At 42.0% G+C, this 17,342-nt stretch overlaps 2 protein-coding genes across 3 annotated transcripts in view; both read right to left on the bottom strand.

The window, feature by feature from the left end:
- Positions 1-623: 623 nt before the first annotated feature.
- On the bottom strand, positions 624-9,956 carry CDC42EP2 (CDC42 effector protein 2). Of its 2 annotated transcripts, none has more exons than XM_088480028.1 (2): positions 9,766-9,956; positions 624-3,881 (listed from the first exon to the last, which is right to left on the bottom strand). In XM_088480028.1, the coding sequence occupies exon 2, from the start codon at positions 3,804-3,806 to the stop codon at positions 3,261-3,263; it is 546 nt and encodes a 181-aa protein (XP_088336154.1). In that variant the 5' UTR covers positions 3,807-3,881; positions 9,766-9,956; the 3' UTR covers positions 624-3,260. The 2 variants fall into 2 exon arrangements, with proteins under 2 accessions (XP_088336154.1, XP_088336155.1); XM_088480029.1 differs by having other exon boundaries at positions 624-3,878.
- A 107-nt stretch (positions 9,957-10,063) lies between these two features.
- Positions 10,064-17,342, bottom strand: part of POLA2 (DNA polymerase alpha 2, accessory subunit) — a 105,977-nt gene continuing 98,698 nt past the window's right edge. The window contains exons 17-19 of the mRNA XM_088480137.1: positions 14,641-14,703; positions 12,219-12,345; positions 10,064-10,630 (exon numbers count right to left, since the gene is read on the bottom strand). Coding sequence (XP_088336263.1) covers positions 10,487-10,630; positions 12,219-12,345; positions 14,641-14,703 — 334 coding nt within the window. The 3' untranslated portion in view covers positions 10,064-10,486. The remainder of the gene's footprint in view (positions 10,631-12,218; positions 12,346-14,640; positions 14,704-17,342) is intronic.

Below are 17,342 nucleotides of genomic sequence, written 5' to 3'. Positions count from 1 at the left end.
TCTCTAGTTAATTATATTCTAGGTATACATATTCTTTAATATTACCAAAACATAACATCCAAACATGTAATTGGACCGATATAGGGTTATCCTCAAAACTGTATCATGCTGCTTTATATTGCAATGCTATACACTACTATGCAGAACTATTCACAAATGCAGGGTAACAAATGTTACAGTTTCGGTGCTGTAGATTCACACTGTGCAACAAATGGTCATGTGCTTCCTGGCTAGATTTATATTGACCTAATTAATACAGACTGCTACAAAAAAAAACTAGTCAGAATCACTTCCCATTGGCAAGATGTAGAATTTAGGCCCTGTATTTTTTAGATGTTACTGCTGCCATTAGACGATTCTAGGATGGGACTGCAATCTATACATCTTGACACTGTGACCACTTAGGCCAATATAGGTCTAAATGACTGCAGCATTATTAGGCACAGAATAACTTGTGATCGGGATATTTTTATGTTAATACAGAGCATAAACGTGGCTAAGATGACAAAGTTAATGATACTCTAGCAACCAGGTTTAGTCAAATAGGACAGACACAGATGCAGTGTTGTGAAAATAAAAATCGGGAATTTGTGTTTACCCACCAGTGAATTGAATTTTATTATAAAAATAAATGAACACACTCTTAAGTAATAATTGAAAATATATACTCTCATGGCCAGTTAGATGGGCAGAGTCATAACCCAAGTTGGCTAAAGGACCTTAATGCTCCCCCTAACTCTCCCACAGCCTAACCCTAACCGGGTCACATGTATGTGACATCAGAGGTCCTTTAGCCCACTTGGATCAACCAGTTAAGACGGGGAAGCCTTAGGGCTACCAGCTGTAATGTAGCAGATTGTTATACATTAAATGTCACAAAAGGCTTTTTAGTCTCATACACATTGGCTGGTCACAAACGGTCAAAAGGATTCTGCTGTGGTGCTAGATTTATTTTCTTGGGAGTCCAATTATGGCTTGTCTAGGAGTTTATAAACTGCCTTAATGTAACAGTATCTGCCGTATAATGGAGGCAGAGACTATAAAGTAAGGATGGTTTTCTTCTAGTACTTGTTGCAGCTTAAAACCAGTCTTCCATAACGTCAGTGTGGAGACTGCCATTTATATGGGTGATTATTGCACCACCCTGGGTTATGACCTAAAACAGAACCACTGAAACCTTCTGCAACCTTCATCATTGTGGGACTCTCCTTTGGGAACGATTTAGAGAAAAATAAACTACAACCAGTACAATCACAATAACTCTGTTGGCACTGTATTAAGTTGTTTTGTTCGTTTTTTAAATGTAAAATTACTGGTTACATTCTTTTGTTCATTACACTAGGGTTTTACAGTGCTGACATGAGTGTTACTTGAGTAATGTTTTTTTCTGTGCTATATGTGTTTTCCTGCCCCCAAAGCAATGTTGACAGTAAGAAGTCTTTACATTTTCCATAGTTTCGTCCTGCAAGGAGGGCGAGCCCAGGCTGGCCAAGCTGTCATACATATTTCAGCAGTAGATGATTTAGATCACTGCTGCATCCAGCAATAGAGCCGGTCACATAACTGCAACAGTCTGTGCTTCAGGCAGTTACTCTTCCTAGAAGAATTTACCAGTTCAAATTCTTCTTTTGCACTACATATGCCTTTTAGCGGATCTCTATTCTAGACCTTCTTTTAGTATGTCATGCATTATTCACACCACCCAAAGAGATAGGAGACTTGAATTGTATGTAAATATTGGCAGCTATGTCTTAAAGTACAACTATGATCTGGTCTAATGAATTGTATAACAAAAATGTCTTAACACACAACAGCATGTAAATGTTTACAGAAAGTTAACAGGGCCAAGAAATTGCTCCATTCCTTGAGGGCTTATCAAATCCATACAAACACTATAAAAGGGAGAACTACAAAAATAAAAAGGTCATCAGTAAACCCACCTCTCCTCAAACTAATGGGAACCACGGGGTCCTGTGTCTGAGGACTTGCAGCTAATCACCCCCCTGCCAGGGGTAATACTTACAGTGCTGGGTATGTGCTATTCACTTACAGTCATGCCAATGATTACTTATCAGCTGTGCAGCTTGTTCTGATAAAGACGATGTCTGCCAAACCATGGGGATGCGACATTAGACATATTATTAGTTAGCAGAGGCTTGCATTAATGCTTTTCATAGATTATTCATAATAAAGTAAGGCCATTAGTTAAATTATCTGTTCACGGGATCCCTCAATGAGTTATTTTAACATTTAACTACCAAATGTGGACTTTTCTTATTTGCTACAAAATCTATTCACAAAGTGTATTTTCTGGCTCACTAAATAACAGCTTTTTACCAGTTATTTTCACCTGTAGTTGTATTCATTGTGATCGGTTTATTATGATGATATTTGCATTTAAAGATGCATAGTTATTGTTTAATTAAAAAATTGTTAATTCGAAATGAAATTATTTTTCCTGTTGCACAAAATCTGACATGTAACCTTTATTATTCACTACATTGCACCCCCTCTCTTTTTTCATCTACAGTATTGGTTTTGTGGGACGTGCAATGTTCCATTGGATGGCTGCATATTAGTGCTGTGTGCATTTTGTATTGTTTAGTGCCAAAGAACAAATGTAAGTTCAGATCGCACATGGAGATGTGAATCGGGCAGATTTGGCTCTTACCCCACATTAAACAGTATGACTGGACCTGTCCTGTGCAAAATGGCCCTTTGAACCACAGATGTACACTAATAGTATAATTGCAATAGCATTACGTGTGTCACCAGCACTGGTTTCAGAGCTTCTCACACAAATACATGACACAACATGAAAATAATTTCCTGTATTTGGTCTTATGAACAATTTACAATTTTTTAAAAATAAAATAAAAAAAATTCTCAAAAAGAAAAAAAGAAAAAAGTCAAATTGCTGATTTCTGGCAAGAAGGATGAAGGCACTGCGAGTCTGCACTGTAGGGTGGATCTTCAGAAAGACTGGAGATGTTTTGGCTACCGCACAAAGGCACGTCATTGCATTCACTGTCCTTATACAATCTAGATTGTCCGTTTCCAGTAAAGGTCCCAAGGTCTAGCACAGTATGTGCATGGAGATGCTCAGCAACATTACACAGCAATAAACCATTGTAAGGCTGCGTAATTTAGGTTTATTCACTGTCTAAGCAGCAAACTCCCCAAATGTTTGTAGTGTTTAAAAAAATACTTAAAAATAGCTTGAGATTCTTTGTCCTGGAACCGCTATTGACCACCGGTACCTACTCTTTTTTCATGATCTGCAAAACATCATCCAAGATGGAAGGTCCCAAATCCACATGAAGGGAAAGTAGAGAACCAGCATGAGCAAGAAACCGTTCCTCCCTTTCCTCTGCTGTGAAGCCATTATCCGCGGTCACTTGCAGCGGTCTGGCCATCTCATTCACTGGACTCTTACTCTTCTCATCGAGGTGTAGCCGGGGTGGTTTGGGTGGGGCGGCTTGCAGGAGGGAGAGAGCTTGTGCCTCGCCTATTGCAGGTAGGGAGATTGCATTCTTTAGGACGGGTGATTGTAGGTCTGAATGTGACGGAGGTGGGGTGCCATCCGGTAACAAAGATGATGACGACCCAGTATGCAGTCGGGGAAGGAGGTGGAATTTACCCTGTAGAAAGGAAACATCTCCAAAAACATCTCCTTCCCCACTACCAATGTGAATGGTGTGTCTGAAGTCTCCAAGTGGAGGACTGATCATGTCCGGGGACAAGACATCTCTCAGCTTTCCTTTGCGGCTTCCTCTCTTTAGGTAGATGGGAGCTTTTGTTGACATCTTAGCAGTCTCTCAATGTGGGACTTCAGAACTGAATTTTCAAGTGTCCCCTTCACATCTCATCCCAAGCGTCTGCTGTAAGGGAAACAAACAAAAATATGGTGCTCAAAATAGTTTTAACAAACATTCTTTAGGAGTCATGCACAAATAAAGCCATTCTATATAGCACTCCAAGATGCAAGACTTCAGATCTGGTCTGGTCAAACTGCAAAGCCCAGCCACACCTGAAAGGTGGAACATAAAATTACTTGGGTTGAACTGTGCGTTATAAAATGAAGTAATATAATTTTGTCAAAGTGCATAGTATAATATCTTGGTGTCATACATAAAGCACCTGTGGTCATATTTGTTTAGTTTTTTTGCTGTTCAATTTCTGCTAGTCTCCAATAACATATACACTGAAAAAACACAAATTGTTGCAGTGTATGTTTTTACTGTGTCACTAGCTGCTGATTCAGGGAAAGATTTGGTTAGGACCATTGTCAGTCAGCCAACAGCAAAGGATTCTGGGAACAGCTCTGTCTAGAGCTGCTGCCGATGCATATTCCTTGTGGCAACAATGTGTCATATTTTCCAGGGAAGAAATATTCTGTCCTCCGTGGGGATGTAGGTAAATGGTATGTAATCATCAGCACATTGTCGGCAAACCTCAGATGTTGATAAGTTTTATAAAGACAGCTGTAACAAATATTAAAGGGAAGTCTGAATGTGCCACAGGTTGGCAGAACAACCAAATCACAGAACTGTCACAAGCACATTCCTACCATAAAATAATAAAGCAATAGCTACTTGTTACAACACCTACATATCTTTATACATATGTGTGTTTGCATGTTTGGCGTGTGCTGAAATTAAATATGGGCGCTGAATAAATCATTGTAAATAAGGTACAGTGCTTCTTAAACTAGTCTTTTCTGCACAATACACAAAAGCTGGATCTGCTGCAAGAAACTAAACTCATTGGGGGCGATTCAATTCATTGTGACGTGAATAGCGCCGGGATGTTGATCCCAGTGATATTCAATTCACAGTGATGTCAAGTCCGACTAGAAGCATATAAGACGGAGTATGCCGGTTCTCGTGACTTAAGCAGGATGTTTAGTCTCGAGAACCAGGATTCTCCGGCTAAAATGTCGGCCGAAGGCTGTCAGCGCAGCGCTAAGCTGGAAATCAGCCTCGCGGTCGGCACTTTAGTCTGATTTTTCCTCGCACCCTCAGGAGGACGCGAGGAGAAATAATTGGTCGGACTAAACAGCGCAGTCAATTAAATAGCTCCAGGAGCTCCCTAAAAGCGTTATTCAAGTCACACGGAATTGAATCGCCTCCATTGGCAGCCATTTCTTTTGGGTGCCATAAGTTGTAACTTTTCCTTACCGAAACATGTAATCTCTCCAAACTTGCATCTACAATTAAATCATCTCTAAAATGTAGCCACTAATACTATGAAGGCATATCACTTTATCACTATCACTTGATGTTTATGTCACGCAATCAAATTGTAGTATTGCATGATAAACGGAGATCTCAGCACACAAAAGCACAAATGCAGCCGAATAGATAGGAATCCACAAATTACAATATTTGCAACATCGGTTATGAGATGAGATGAAGCAGGATGGTTACATGCATAGCTCCCTATAGTCATCTGCTCTGCCAGCAGAGCTATGGAAATCTTCCCATCAGACTCATAAAACAAACCTACCTCTAAACCCTCAGTAAGGAGCGATGTCAGGGGTAAGTAGGCAACCTGTACCTCTCCAGTTTTAAGAGGCAAACTTACATTGTTGGGAGGTGATAACCACTAGTGGTACAGCCCCTAATACACCGTTTTACTGCATTTTACAAATAATGGCTATAATCGAACCTAGAAAAAGGCTTTCTAGGGGCTTCTTTATCACTCGATGATATCAAAGCTATGCACTGTTTGCTTAGGCAAACCTGTATTGAAGAAGACTGGTAAGATAAGACTTACAAAGGATACAATATCCACAAGGACAGTCCTAATAGAAGTAAACACTAACCTAAAGCCGGGTAAACACGAATAGATATATCGGGCATTAAATGGAACGGCCAATCTATCTATAAAACATCGGCAGGTGTGTACACCCGATATGTCTGAACGACATGGCTTACAAACATATCAGATACTCCCTACAGCATAGCACATGGCCGATATATTTGAAAGATTATATATATATATATATATATATATTTTATATACATACACATACACACACATACATACACACACGCACACACTTCTGTGCGCGCCAAAGGTGTGTGTGCTTCTGAAAAGGGGTGTGGCCAATAAAAAAGGGGCGTATCTTTGACGCGTCCCCTTTTCGTCACTCTTGGGGGCGTGCCCAGCACTTACGGACACTGCCGGGCAGCCCCCAAGCGCCGCAGTCACGGTGAATGAATGCCGGGCGCAAACGTAAGAGGTAAATCAATTGTTTTCACCTGCAGCTGATAGTGCCAGGCGCCCGACAGAGTAATTAAATAGTTGCTCTGTTCAGGCTATACAGCCACGGGAGCACACATTTCTGCTCACAGCCCATTTGAGCATGACAGGTCGTAAAACCTTTGTTTTTTGATGGTTACATGTACACAAACTTTGTTTAAAGCACAGAATTATTTAAAATATAGTATAAAATTACATTCAGGCTTTGTGTATCAGGTGTATATAAAACAAATGCTTTCTGTGTTTAGATTTGGGTTCCATTCCCAATATATTTCATTGTGGTATGCAAATATTCCAAAATACCCCTGGTCCCAAAGATATTGCATATGGGAGACTCATCCTGTAACTAAATAATTGGATTTCTACATCAAAACTGAATCAAATGATCCAAGACAATTACAAAATAAAGACATGAGACCCCACCCTAACTATGAAAGAGTATCTCCATGTCAGATAATGCCTCATTCACAGCAACGCACCAGTTATTTCAGAGGTAATACCAAACTATTCAAGGAATTTCATCTAGAGTCAGAAGGTGAAATGACCCCCTCGCAGTACCTTGGGCCTACTTTCCTGGTCGGAAAATATTTTTTTTCAACAGAAATTAAAAAATAAAGACGCTACTAGGAGAAACAGGTCACCTTTCAAAAAGCTGAAATATCTGAAAAGACAACACATAACTGAACAGGTTATATTGTGCCCTAAAGCTTCATAGTTTCTTCTGTAAGTAGTACATATTCATAGCTGCCTAGAAAATGGATAAGTAAATTAGAGTGTGTACCGCCCTATATACTGGCAGGAGCATGCCCAGTGTGCTCCTAAGTAACATCCTGCGACGTCCAGCTTTCACCACACTGATTTAAATGAACACAGGAGATTAGTGTCACATGAACTTCCCAGCTAGTTTAAATAAAGCCTGAGGAATGTATGGACTACAGGAAGAGGCATCATTTTACAGGCAATTGTATGTGTATTAACTACTTTGCATTGCAATTAAAAGTTCACTCCAGCTGCAATATTAAAGTTAATTCACTATTACAAGTACACATTAAATGTATTACATACAGGACCAGAACCTTACTAATAGCCAACTAGCAAGAGGTCATTGGTATCCAGGGACCTAACACTCAAAACTGATCAGTACAGTTTAGAATATGCCGAGCTCACAAATAGACCACCAGATATACAGTGGGTCTCCCTATTACAGCCTTTGTAAAGCCACCCAAACTACTTGGATGTGTGTGCACCCCTGCTACCACTGCCTTTTGTTCAATTGGAGAGTGTAGAGCTGGACTCTGATGCATTGGGCATGGAACATTTTGGATGTATTCCATTACAGGAGTCAATCAAAGATCTGGAATATATAAAATATTGTAAGATATACATTAATACACATGCCAGTCAGTGTCATGCCCAAAGGCTACAACAGACCAGTTCTCTCTCGCTTCAAATCGCCAGCAAGTTACAAGGTAATGTCAGGGAGTTGAATGGTGGGGACTGCCACCATGGGGTCTTCAACCTTGGCCCTCCTGCTGCTGTGAAACTACACATCCCAGTATGCACTGCCACCTTTTTGATATAACAGCATGCTAAAACTATAGCAGTGCATGCTGGGATGTGTAGTTCCACAGCAGCTGGAGGGCCAAGGTTGAAGACCCCTGCATGATCGCCATGCCTCCATTAAATGGTTATCAGCATGCCACTATGGCAACCAGAATTTATCCAACACTGCATAAATACATACGAGGCACTTTTGCCTGGGTAAAACAAAAAAAACAGAACATTCCGACAGAGAAAATACATATAAAAAATAAAATAAAAAGGAAGCCTTCTGACACAGCTACTTAAAAAAGGAGTAATATAGTAACACAACTCTAAAATTGTATGTCAGCTTGTGTTGCTATTTCAGTAGCTTCCCCCTAGTTTTAGTGCCCAAACACGTTGCGATGAAGCAGTCGATCCGACGGATTGGTACGCTATCGCTGCTATATCGTACTGTGTATGGGCATGATATCGGATAGTGCGCGCAACCGTGGGGTCATACATCGCACCTCCAGATCGCAGCCCCAGACCAAGTTGAGGTAAGATGTGCAATCCTATGCAGTTTTATGCGTCTGGCATATCGGCCAGGCGGCCACCCGATCGCATCGTGTGTGGGGACCGCCCGATATGTCGGCCGTCGAATCCCTCGTCGCAAGGTGCAAATCGCAGTCTGTATGGCCGGCTTTAATGGCTGAATACTCCTCACTGTGCTTGAAACATTTTCTTTTCACTGCTGCTGTGACCAAACATCTATGTAACCTGGAGCACAATGCAATAATACCATAAAGACATTATTGCATTGTGCCCCCATAAGGACAGTATTGCATTGTGCATTGCATTTTGCCTAGTCCCATTTGATAGACTCATCAGATGCTGACCAGGAAGGCAGCAGTTTTTGCCGCTTCATCTAAGGGCAACTTACTTCTCAGTCTGGTGCAGATACCTAGATGAGATTGTGCAAGAGATACCATCAGATGACACAAGACCCTTGCCAAGCACTTTTATGCAAATACAGTTAAATACATTGCCAAGCCTTCCATGTTGTCTATTGCAGTGTTCTAATTTAGGACCAATACGTGGATGGGGTGTATGCTTGGGGAGAGACCGGTGTCAATAACTAAAGCTTTATCACAACATGGGACCTCGCTTTAGTAATAAGACTGACTTCTCACTAGTACAATATAAACCATGGAAACAAAAAAGAGTTGCCTCTGATAGCTCAGAAGCTAGGTCTCAGAAATCAGACTAGTCACGTATTAGGTAGGGCATATGCAGTGTACGGTGAGGCACAGTGACAGAGAGAGAACCCAGAGCTAATGAGATACACTAATGTGGCCAGGAGGACAATTACAGCAGTATATAAATCACTAGCACAGCTTTTAGAGGAGCAGTAAAAACCTCCCAGAGTCAGAAAACTTACAGGAGACTATTCCTAACCCACATTCTACAGACCTCTAATATATGTTACATATATACACATACAATAGAGCATGCCACCTAATCTACAGATGTACAGAAGTACTGTATATTTCATTAACCCCCAATTACACAGCTGGTGAGCGGGATGATAGCTGGATCTCTTCCTCCTCTGCATTACGTGCTGCCACACCTCTAAGTTTACTTTAACAGAAGGGGCAGTAACAGGAGACAATTCTAATCGTACAGAGACATCTCAGGGTGGGGAGTGACCTTGTGAAACACGCTAACCCTGCAGGCACAGAACAGGATAAAATGAAGAATAAGAAAATAGAAATGAAATGCAGCGTTCTGGAAAAAGAAATAATGTCCCTGGTCAGCCACAAGCCCAGTAATGATCTCATCACCTAGGGATAGGGCACACAGCCAGAAACCCAGGCAGCTATTCATCACGCACAGCAGCGTACACACCAATGGGATCAGTGCAGAAGGGGACTTTCTGCCGGCGCGCACACTGTATATAAGCGCACACTCACTGACCTATGGCGCTGGACCTGGAATGCAGATTTGGACCCAGGAAGATGAGGACGTGGTTGGGAGTGGCCAGAACTTCCGGTTCTCAGTCGCCAAGTAAGCCGCATCAGGGGCAGGGGGAGTCCTGGAACAGGAGACACAGAGGACGATCCTGCCGCGGCGAGAGCACAGCCGCTACTGACGGGGCAGCGAGGTCACCACACAGCAATCCTGCACAATGCAGGGAACTATCCAATCAGCGCGCTTACGGGTGGGAAGGCGGGTAGTGTACTAACCAATCAAAACAAGTTTTTTTTTTCGTTCCTGCTTTATTTAAAATACACAATATTAACAAAAACCATTTCTCAGTACATGTACATGCTTGCACCGTATATACCCAGCTTTGTGTATCACGGGCATTGATATTGTCCTCCTGACATTGTCACCTTGTTCAGCACATATAGTATAGTGTATTTACTACACCACAGAAGGGATAACCTGGTGTGCTAGTGGGAAAGCTTTATCATTCACCAGAAACTCATATTCCAGTATGGGAGTCAGGGAGCAGTGAGAGAGAAGTAGACTGTAGGGCCGATGTATCAAACATATATAGAGAGAACAACTCCTTGTAAAGCTTCTGTTTGGACTATTCTTTTTATCACTGTATATTTTGTCCAGGACTGTCTACTTTATACAACGCTGGTTAGTTTTCCCCCAGCATTCTCCGCCTGATCGGTATGTCTTATTGTTAAATTTTAACTACTTGAGCAGAGATGCATGGAGACTTTCGTTCTTCTGTGATATCCGTCTTGCTTAAAATGCGAGCATATGTTCCTCCAACCATTCCCTTTGTTAGGCGGCCAGGGTTAATGCAGACACAGCCTGAGAGGTCCTGCAGGAAATAAGGTGACAGACGTTTTGTAAGACAGGAAACATTACATAATATACATAAGGGCCTAATGAAAAACACAACTGAAAAGAAACCACACTGACTGAATAGATACAAAAAGGTAAATACGTCTACAAATAAAAACAAGCACAAAAGGGATGCCATTGTATGTGCACACTAATCCCATTGTTAGGAGAGTGAGACAAACTGAAATTGACTTGATCACCTTCAGGCAATACTGGATAGCATCATGTCAAAATGTAACCTTATATTAAAAACAAAAAAGTAAAACTACTTATACCCCTTTTACCCCGGAGCTAAAACCCGGGTTTTTGAAGGGTTAACCCGGGCAGCTCCCTGGTGTAAAAGGGGAGAAGGTTGGATCGCCGGGTCGAGTGACTAGCAGGCTTTAACACGGGCGTAGCCCGTGAAACCCTGCTGTGAGAACAGCGCACTCCGGGTCACGATGACCTGGAGTGCGCTGCAAGCCGGCAGATTGGTCCGGCTTCAGTGGCGCTTGGAGATGACGTCATCTCCAAGCGTCCACTTTCACGCCGGGAAAGCCGGGTCTATGCAGACCCGACTCCGGTGTGAGCGGATATTCTCGAGTCGGCGCTGGCAAAATTCCGGGTCTGATCCGGATAGGAACTTTGTTCCAACTCTGGGTCAGACCCAGAATTTAGGTGGAAGAGGGGTATTAATTACAATACATAGAAATAAAATAACTTAATTCTGATGTCACCTGCTAGCTGTAGCAGTTGTCGCAAACAAACTGTTCCACGGGTAGCCAACACTGGAATATACGTATCCAGTTCACAGGCATTAAAAGAAAATGTGGTTTTGATTTAAAATGTTGTTTAATACAAAATGGAGGGTGGTGGTGTTTCAGAAGGTTCCTAAAGAATTACTGTATCTGTGTGGTCATTTTCATATATCATGCACACCCCATGATTCCCCTTACACATATACTAAGGTAATCTGAAAGAGTTATGCTAGTAGAATTCTATTAAACTAAAATACACTCCTACTGCATAATCAATTGCTGCCCACTGTATGTGTAGCTAATCATCTCAGGGACTAAAAGTCGCCTGTCAAATTTCTGTTTCTCTGTTCAACATATAAATTTACGGGTCCACAAAAAAAAATAAAGAGCACATGTTGTCTGCACACAGTGGAAGCTGCCATGTTTGAGAGGTGAAGCTATATTCATGAGAATGCTGCTCCCCAAGGACTTAATGGAAACACTTTTAAATGGTAATTGTTTATTTCCTTGAAATGGGAGGTGAAAAAAGAGGAGTGGTGACTGGCTCCCTTTTTTTCCAACCAATAAAAGACATAGGTTGCAGTAAAGATACCTTTCCATAGAGAACATTATACTAATGTATTACCAATGTATCATTTCTTGGAGATGGAAGGAAATTACAAAACATGAGACAGTATTGACTAATAACCGAGCTGACAGTTATAATTATGAGCTACAGGCGCGCTTGGTGGCTGGCAGGGGCGGACAGACAAGTCCGCAGTGGTTGGATTTACATTAATTATACAGTAGCACAATACAACAAAGCAAACATTAAAAGGCAAGGCTAACCTTGATAAAAAAGCGAAGTTCTGAGGGTACAATAAAAACATCCGGTGTAACTGGCATCATTGCATAGTTATAGAATGCTTCAAAATCAATATTTAACTCCTCACTTGGTGGATACAAAGGATAATAACTGCAAAACAAAGTTTTTAGTAGTAAGGAGTCAGAGCTATACAACGTTTAGCAGCATACAACCATAGACCTCCCCCCCCCCCCCCTCTCTAACAAACACCTCCAACATTTAATAGTAGATCCATGTAATACTGCCCAGTAAGCACATATAGACCATGCTGACAAATAACTACTGAAGTAAAGCTGGCCATCCACTATACAATTTTCTGTCAGATATCTGTCCAATCTGTCTGGTTGGAATGAAACCCTGGTAATGTATGGGAGCAAATGACAGTCGTCCATTTGCTCGCAAACACTGGAAAATAGCCAACAATGGTCGTTCAGACAAATTGGGTAAAAACACACAAATGTAACCAAATTTGAACAATTTTTTATGTCCTTTTTTTCAGTGTTTAAAACCATATGATCGACTGTCATTTGCTTCCATACATTACCAGGTTTTCATTTCAACCAGCCAGATTGGACAGATATGACACAAAATTGTATAGTGGATGCCCAGCTTAATATATAACCCTGTTGGGTACACCAACCTGTCGTTTTTATCTTGCAAGCAGCAGCTTGTAGCTACATAACAGTTGGTACAGCCACAAGTTGTCTAACCCTGTTCTTCTATGGCATATTCAGTGTATTCTATGCTGAACATTATAAAATATTGAAAGGGCAATGAGAATAATCTCATTGGAGAACCGTGGGCATTATCACGTTCTGCAGGACATTTAAAACAATATTTTAGAACACATCCAATATCTTAAAGAATCTCTCTGAGAACAGTAATACCCTACCAGCATAATGAACACTGCACTGCTTTTGGTCATCACTTTTAAAGCTTTCTAATCTGAGTTTTTCTAATGGAAGAAATTACAGATTTGTATAGAACAGCTTTCTGTACATTCCCCACTATAAACAGATGTAAAAGGGTCATTTGGAAACGTCATCATTGTTTTTGTTGCCTTTCCAGAGAAGGCCTTATCCTATATACAAGTGCTAAAATTGCCCACCTATAACTATCTGCAGCACTCATTCCATTCTGCAAACAGAAGTACTTTACTTTCTTATTATACATTTGTTCAAAGCAGCATTTCCCAAACCCGATCCTCGTGGCCCACTCCCAGTCCCGACATTAGGGATATCCCTGCTTCAGCACAGGAGGTAAATCAAACTGAATGAGGTAATAATTAAGCCATCTGTGTTCATGCATGGATAGCCTTAACTAACGTTTTTTCCAGCAAAACTGGTCAGAAATTACTGGGTCCGCAGTAGAGTCCGGGGAGTCAGAGGAGATCCATTCTGCACGTGTGTAGACCAAATTTCCTCTTCAAAAACACAGCAGGGCGGTGTGGTTCAACCTTGTCAGCTGATGCACAACTGGCTGTGTTCTCATCCCATACGACCATGTCAGTTAAGTGGTTAATATCTGGATATGCGTTTGCCATGAGGACAGGTTTTGGGAACCACTGGTTTAGAGAGATGGAGAGGAGATTGGGGGTGGGCGAGCAAGCCGAAGGGACCAATCTTTGCCGTCTCCTGTGCATATAGGGCCTTATTCAGCAGTGCACCCATTCTGCGCATGTGCAGAATGCAGTCTCCCGCACGTAGACTGGCAGTGATTGGCAGCCTGCTGCCATTTGTGGGCGGGGAGGTGGCGGCGATGGCCTCAGTTTCCCGAAACGGAGGCTTGTCGCCGCCATTGAGGGTGGGGGAAGAGACCAGGAACTCAGTTGGCTGACGGAGATTTCCTGGCCTCTTCCTCTCATCTGCGGCGGCCGGCTTGCGTGACCCCATGCGATGTTCCTGCAGAGTATCCGAGGAGGCGCGATGCCTCCTGTGCGTTACCGTATCTGCAAAGATCGCAATTGCAAAGCTGCCAGCGTGCACTACACACTACAGTATATGCCTGCATGCAGCTTTGGAATTACCATCCTTGCTGAATCAGGCCCATAGTCTGTCTTCCAATATAAGGTTCTTATCTACATATAAAAGAGAATGAAAGGTGTACACAAAACAAACAGAAAATTTGGGAGGTTAAAGCTAAATTTTCCCCTGGTCATTATACAATCATATGGCCACAACTCATTGGAGATGACTCAATTACATGCGATGTCTGTGATGTGCTCTTCTGGAATGGCACATTATGTCCAGCAACATTGCCAGTTTTCCTTGCACCTCATTATGGTGCGCTGTAAAACTTGCGATGTTGCAGCTACCGTACAAATGTGTGTAAACACGAGCACCTGTAATTGAATTGACGCCACCTATTTACCACAATCTCGTTTTCCAATTTCAATGATGGTCTCACCTGCGCTGAGTCAGGATATGTTTGAGGATGCGGCTGAATCTGTCAGAAGCACCAGCGGAACCACTGTGGTTATCAAAATTAGAAACAAAAAGGTTGAAATATAGGGAAAGCTCACAAAGGTTTAGAGATATACTATTCTCATAGCATTAGGTGAGCTAAACATTATAATTACTTGAAGCACACTGCCAAAGTTTATTCAAATGTATATAGCACCAGCACTTTGCAAATGGGAACATGCGCAATAAAAAAAACAAAAAAACATACGAATGGATATTATAACAGACAGTGAGTGAAAGCCATAAAGTAAGTAAGTGCTAATAAAAAAAAGTTAATTAACTGGGAGTAGTAGGTAGTAAATGTAAATGAGCGGCGCAGATCTTGAGCAGAGTGGAGGGGTTGTGTTGGGAAATATGTTGAGATAAATGAAGATACTGTATGCATGTTGGTGAAGTTTTGCAGATGGTTTTGTTAGTAGAAATATTTAAACTGGTCTAGGTACAGTACAGGTAACCAGTACAGGGGCTGGCAGATGGATGCAGGGGAGAAAGTCTGGTTAATGGAAAACTATATACAAGATAATTGCTATAGTTCATGCAATTAACATTTTTGCAGTGTTCTTAAGATGTATGCAATAGATTTTGGGCATAGATTGTACACTGAACTGTCAAAAATCATGAGATAGCGGTTTACAAAGGTAATGGTAGGTGGAGTCGCCGTACGGTGACATCTTGGAAATGCCCAGACCTGCATCAGTTGTAATCTGGCAACTTGTGAGTCAGTTTGAATACCGGCCAGGCTGCTTATGGCAAGGCGAACAGGGCATGATAGTGGGTCCCCAAGGGGTGGCACATTCCATTTCTGAAGTTGTGTAAACATTCCTTGATCTACGGTGTCACGTGTGTACTGGGGAAAACCTCATAAAAGGCATTACCACCAACCGTGGATAGCACAGTGGCCAACCACGAGTGCTTAATGATCGTGACCAGATGAATCTGGCCAGATAAAAGACAAGCAACACTGGCTCAAATCACATTCAACGCAGGGGGTTCAAAACACACAACCAGAAGTTCAGTGCGTTTTCTTAGCTTCCATGGGATATGGGAGCAGAAAACTCCCCAGAATGCCCCTGTTAACATAACAACACCGGACACAGCGCCTCACCCTGCCTCGTGACTTAGCTAACTGGACCGTGGAGGACTGGCAACATGTGAAGTGGCCCGATGGGACACGGCTCAAATTATTTCTCGCTGATGGTAGGATTCGGGTGTGGGGCAGACCCCATGAGGCCATGGACCCCAGTTGTCAACAAGGCACCGTGCAGGCTGGTGGTGGTTCCATAACGGTGTGGGGTGTATTAACGTGGTATGGGTTGGGTCAGTTGGTCTGCCTGAATACATCATTGACCAGTAATCGCTATGTTGCAATACTTGATGACCATTTGCAGCCCTTCATGGACTTCATGTACCTCCACGATGGAATATCCAGAAGGATAACGCACGGTATCATCAGTCCCAAGTTGTTCAGAATTGGTTAGTGGAGCTTTAGAGAATTTCAAAGAATGGTGTGGCCACCACGTTCGCCCAATGTGAACCCAATCAAGCATTTATGGGATGTGGTGGAGAGGTCCATTCGCACCCAAGATCCTGCACCTACAAATATCAGGGAGCTGTGGGAAGCTAACCAGATGGCATGAGTCAACATCTCTCCAGAGGTCTTCCGTCCACTTGGGGAATCAATGCCACATCGAGTTGCTGTACTTCACCGGGCTAGAGGGAATCCTACACGATACTAAGCATCTATTCCATGACTTTTGTTATTTTCGTGTATGTGGGGAACAAAGTACAATTCTGAGTCAAAAATGACTCCTAGGGAGCGAGCGTGCAAAACTAGGCTTTATTACTGTGGTACCAACTGAAACAAAAAGGTCAGGTTGGAAGATTCTGTTAATCAGGTTTGAAAAGATAGATTTCGAGATGGCAGGAGGTCTGGACTGCGTTACTGAATGTCTCTGTGCCAATTCAACATAGACTTAAATAACTATAGAGTAGTGCATCTCAATCTCTGTCCTCAAGACAACCTGAAAGTAAAGGTTTTAAAGGAAACCCATGCTTGAGCACAGGTGACTTAATTAGTACCTCCATCATCTTGTTACAACCATCTGTGCTCCAGTATGGATTTCATAAATACCTGGACTGCTAGGTTGGCTTGAGTAAAGAGTTTAAGAAACACTACCGTATCCTCAAGAAGTGATACTAACATCCTAAATTACCTTATGCATTATTAAACAAATGGTGTAGATAGAGATGTGTAGTAGCCCTAGCATCCAGCCCTGTGTTACTCCAATTGATGGTGTTAAAACCAGTGAAATGCAGACTTAAAGTCATCCAGCCACAGAACCTGTGTAATTAATGTGTGTCCCTTAGTAAAGAGATAATGTGACAAAACTAATAAAGAGTAACAAACATTGAGTGTGTTTATGAAGGATGATGAGAACCAGGATATGATTTTTAAGACGCAGGGAATGCAGTGTTTGTATGGGATGCGAGTAGTCAGCAGTGTAAATAACAGAGAGATCCAGGAGAATTAAAGGCAAGTATGTAATTTAGCCGTGATCAAATAATTGACAGGATGAGTCAGTACAGTCTCTGGAATGTTAAGAGAGAGCCTGTAAGATGAGGGTCCAGCAGGTTGTGCGAAGACGG

This window comes from Taudactylus pleione, unplaced genomic scaffold, assembly GCF_031769625.1.
Source record: "Taudactylus pleione unplaced genomic scaffold, aTauple2 ptg000250l, whole genome shotgun sequence".
NCBI lineage: Eukaryota > Metazoa > Chordata > Amphibia > Anura > Myobatrachidae > Taudactylus > Taudactylus pleione.
This window is presented reverse-complemented; position numbering and strand designations above follow the sequence as displayed.

Excerpts from the sequence above, each read along its gene's own strand:
- CDC42EP2 (XM_088480028.1), bottom strand. The coding sequence starts at position 3,806 with ATGTCAACAAAAGCTCCCATCTACCTAAAGAGAGGAAGCCGCAAAGGA.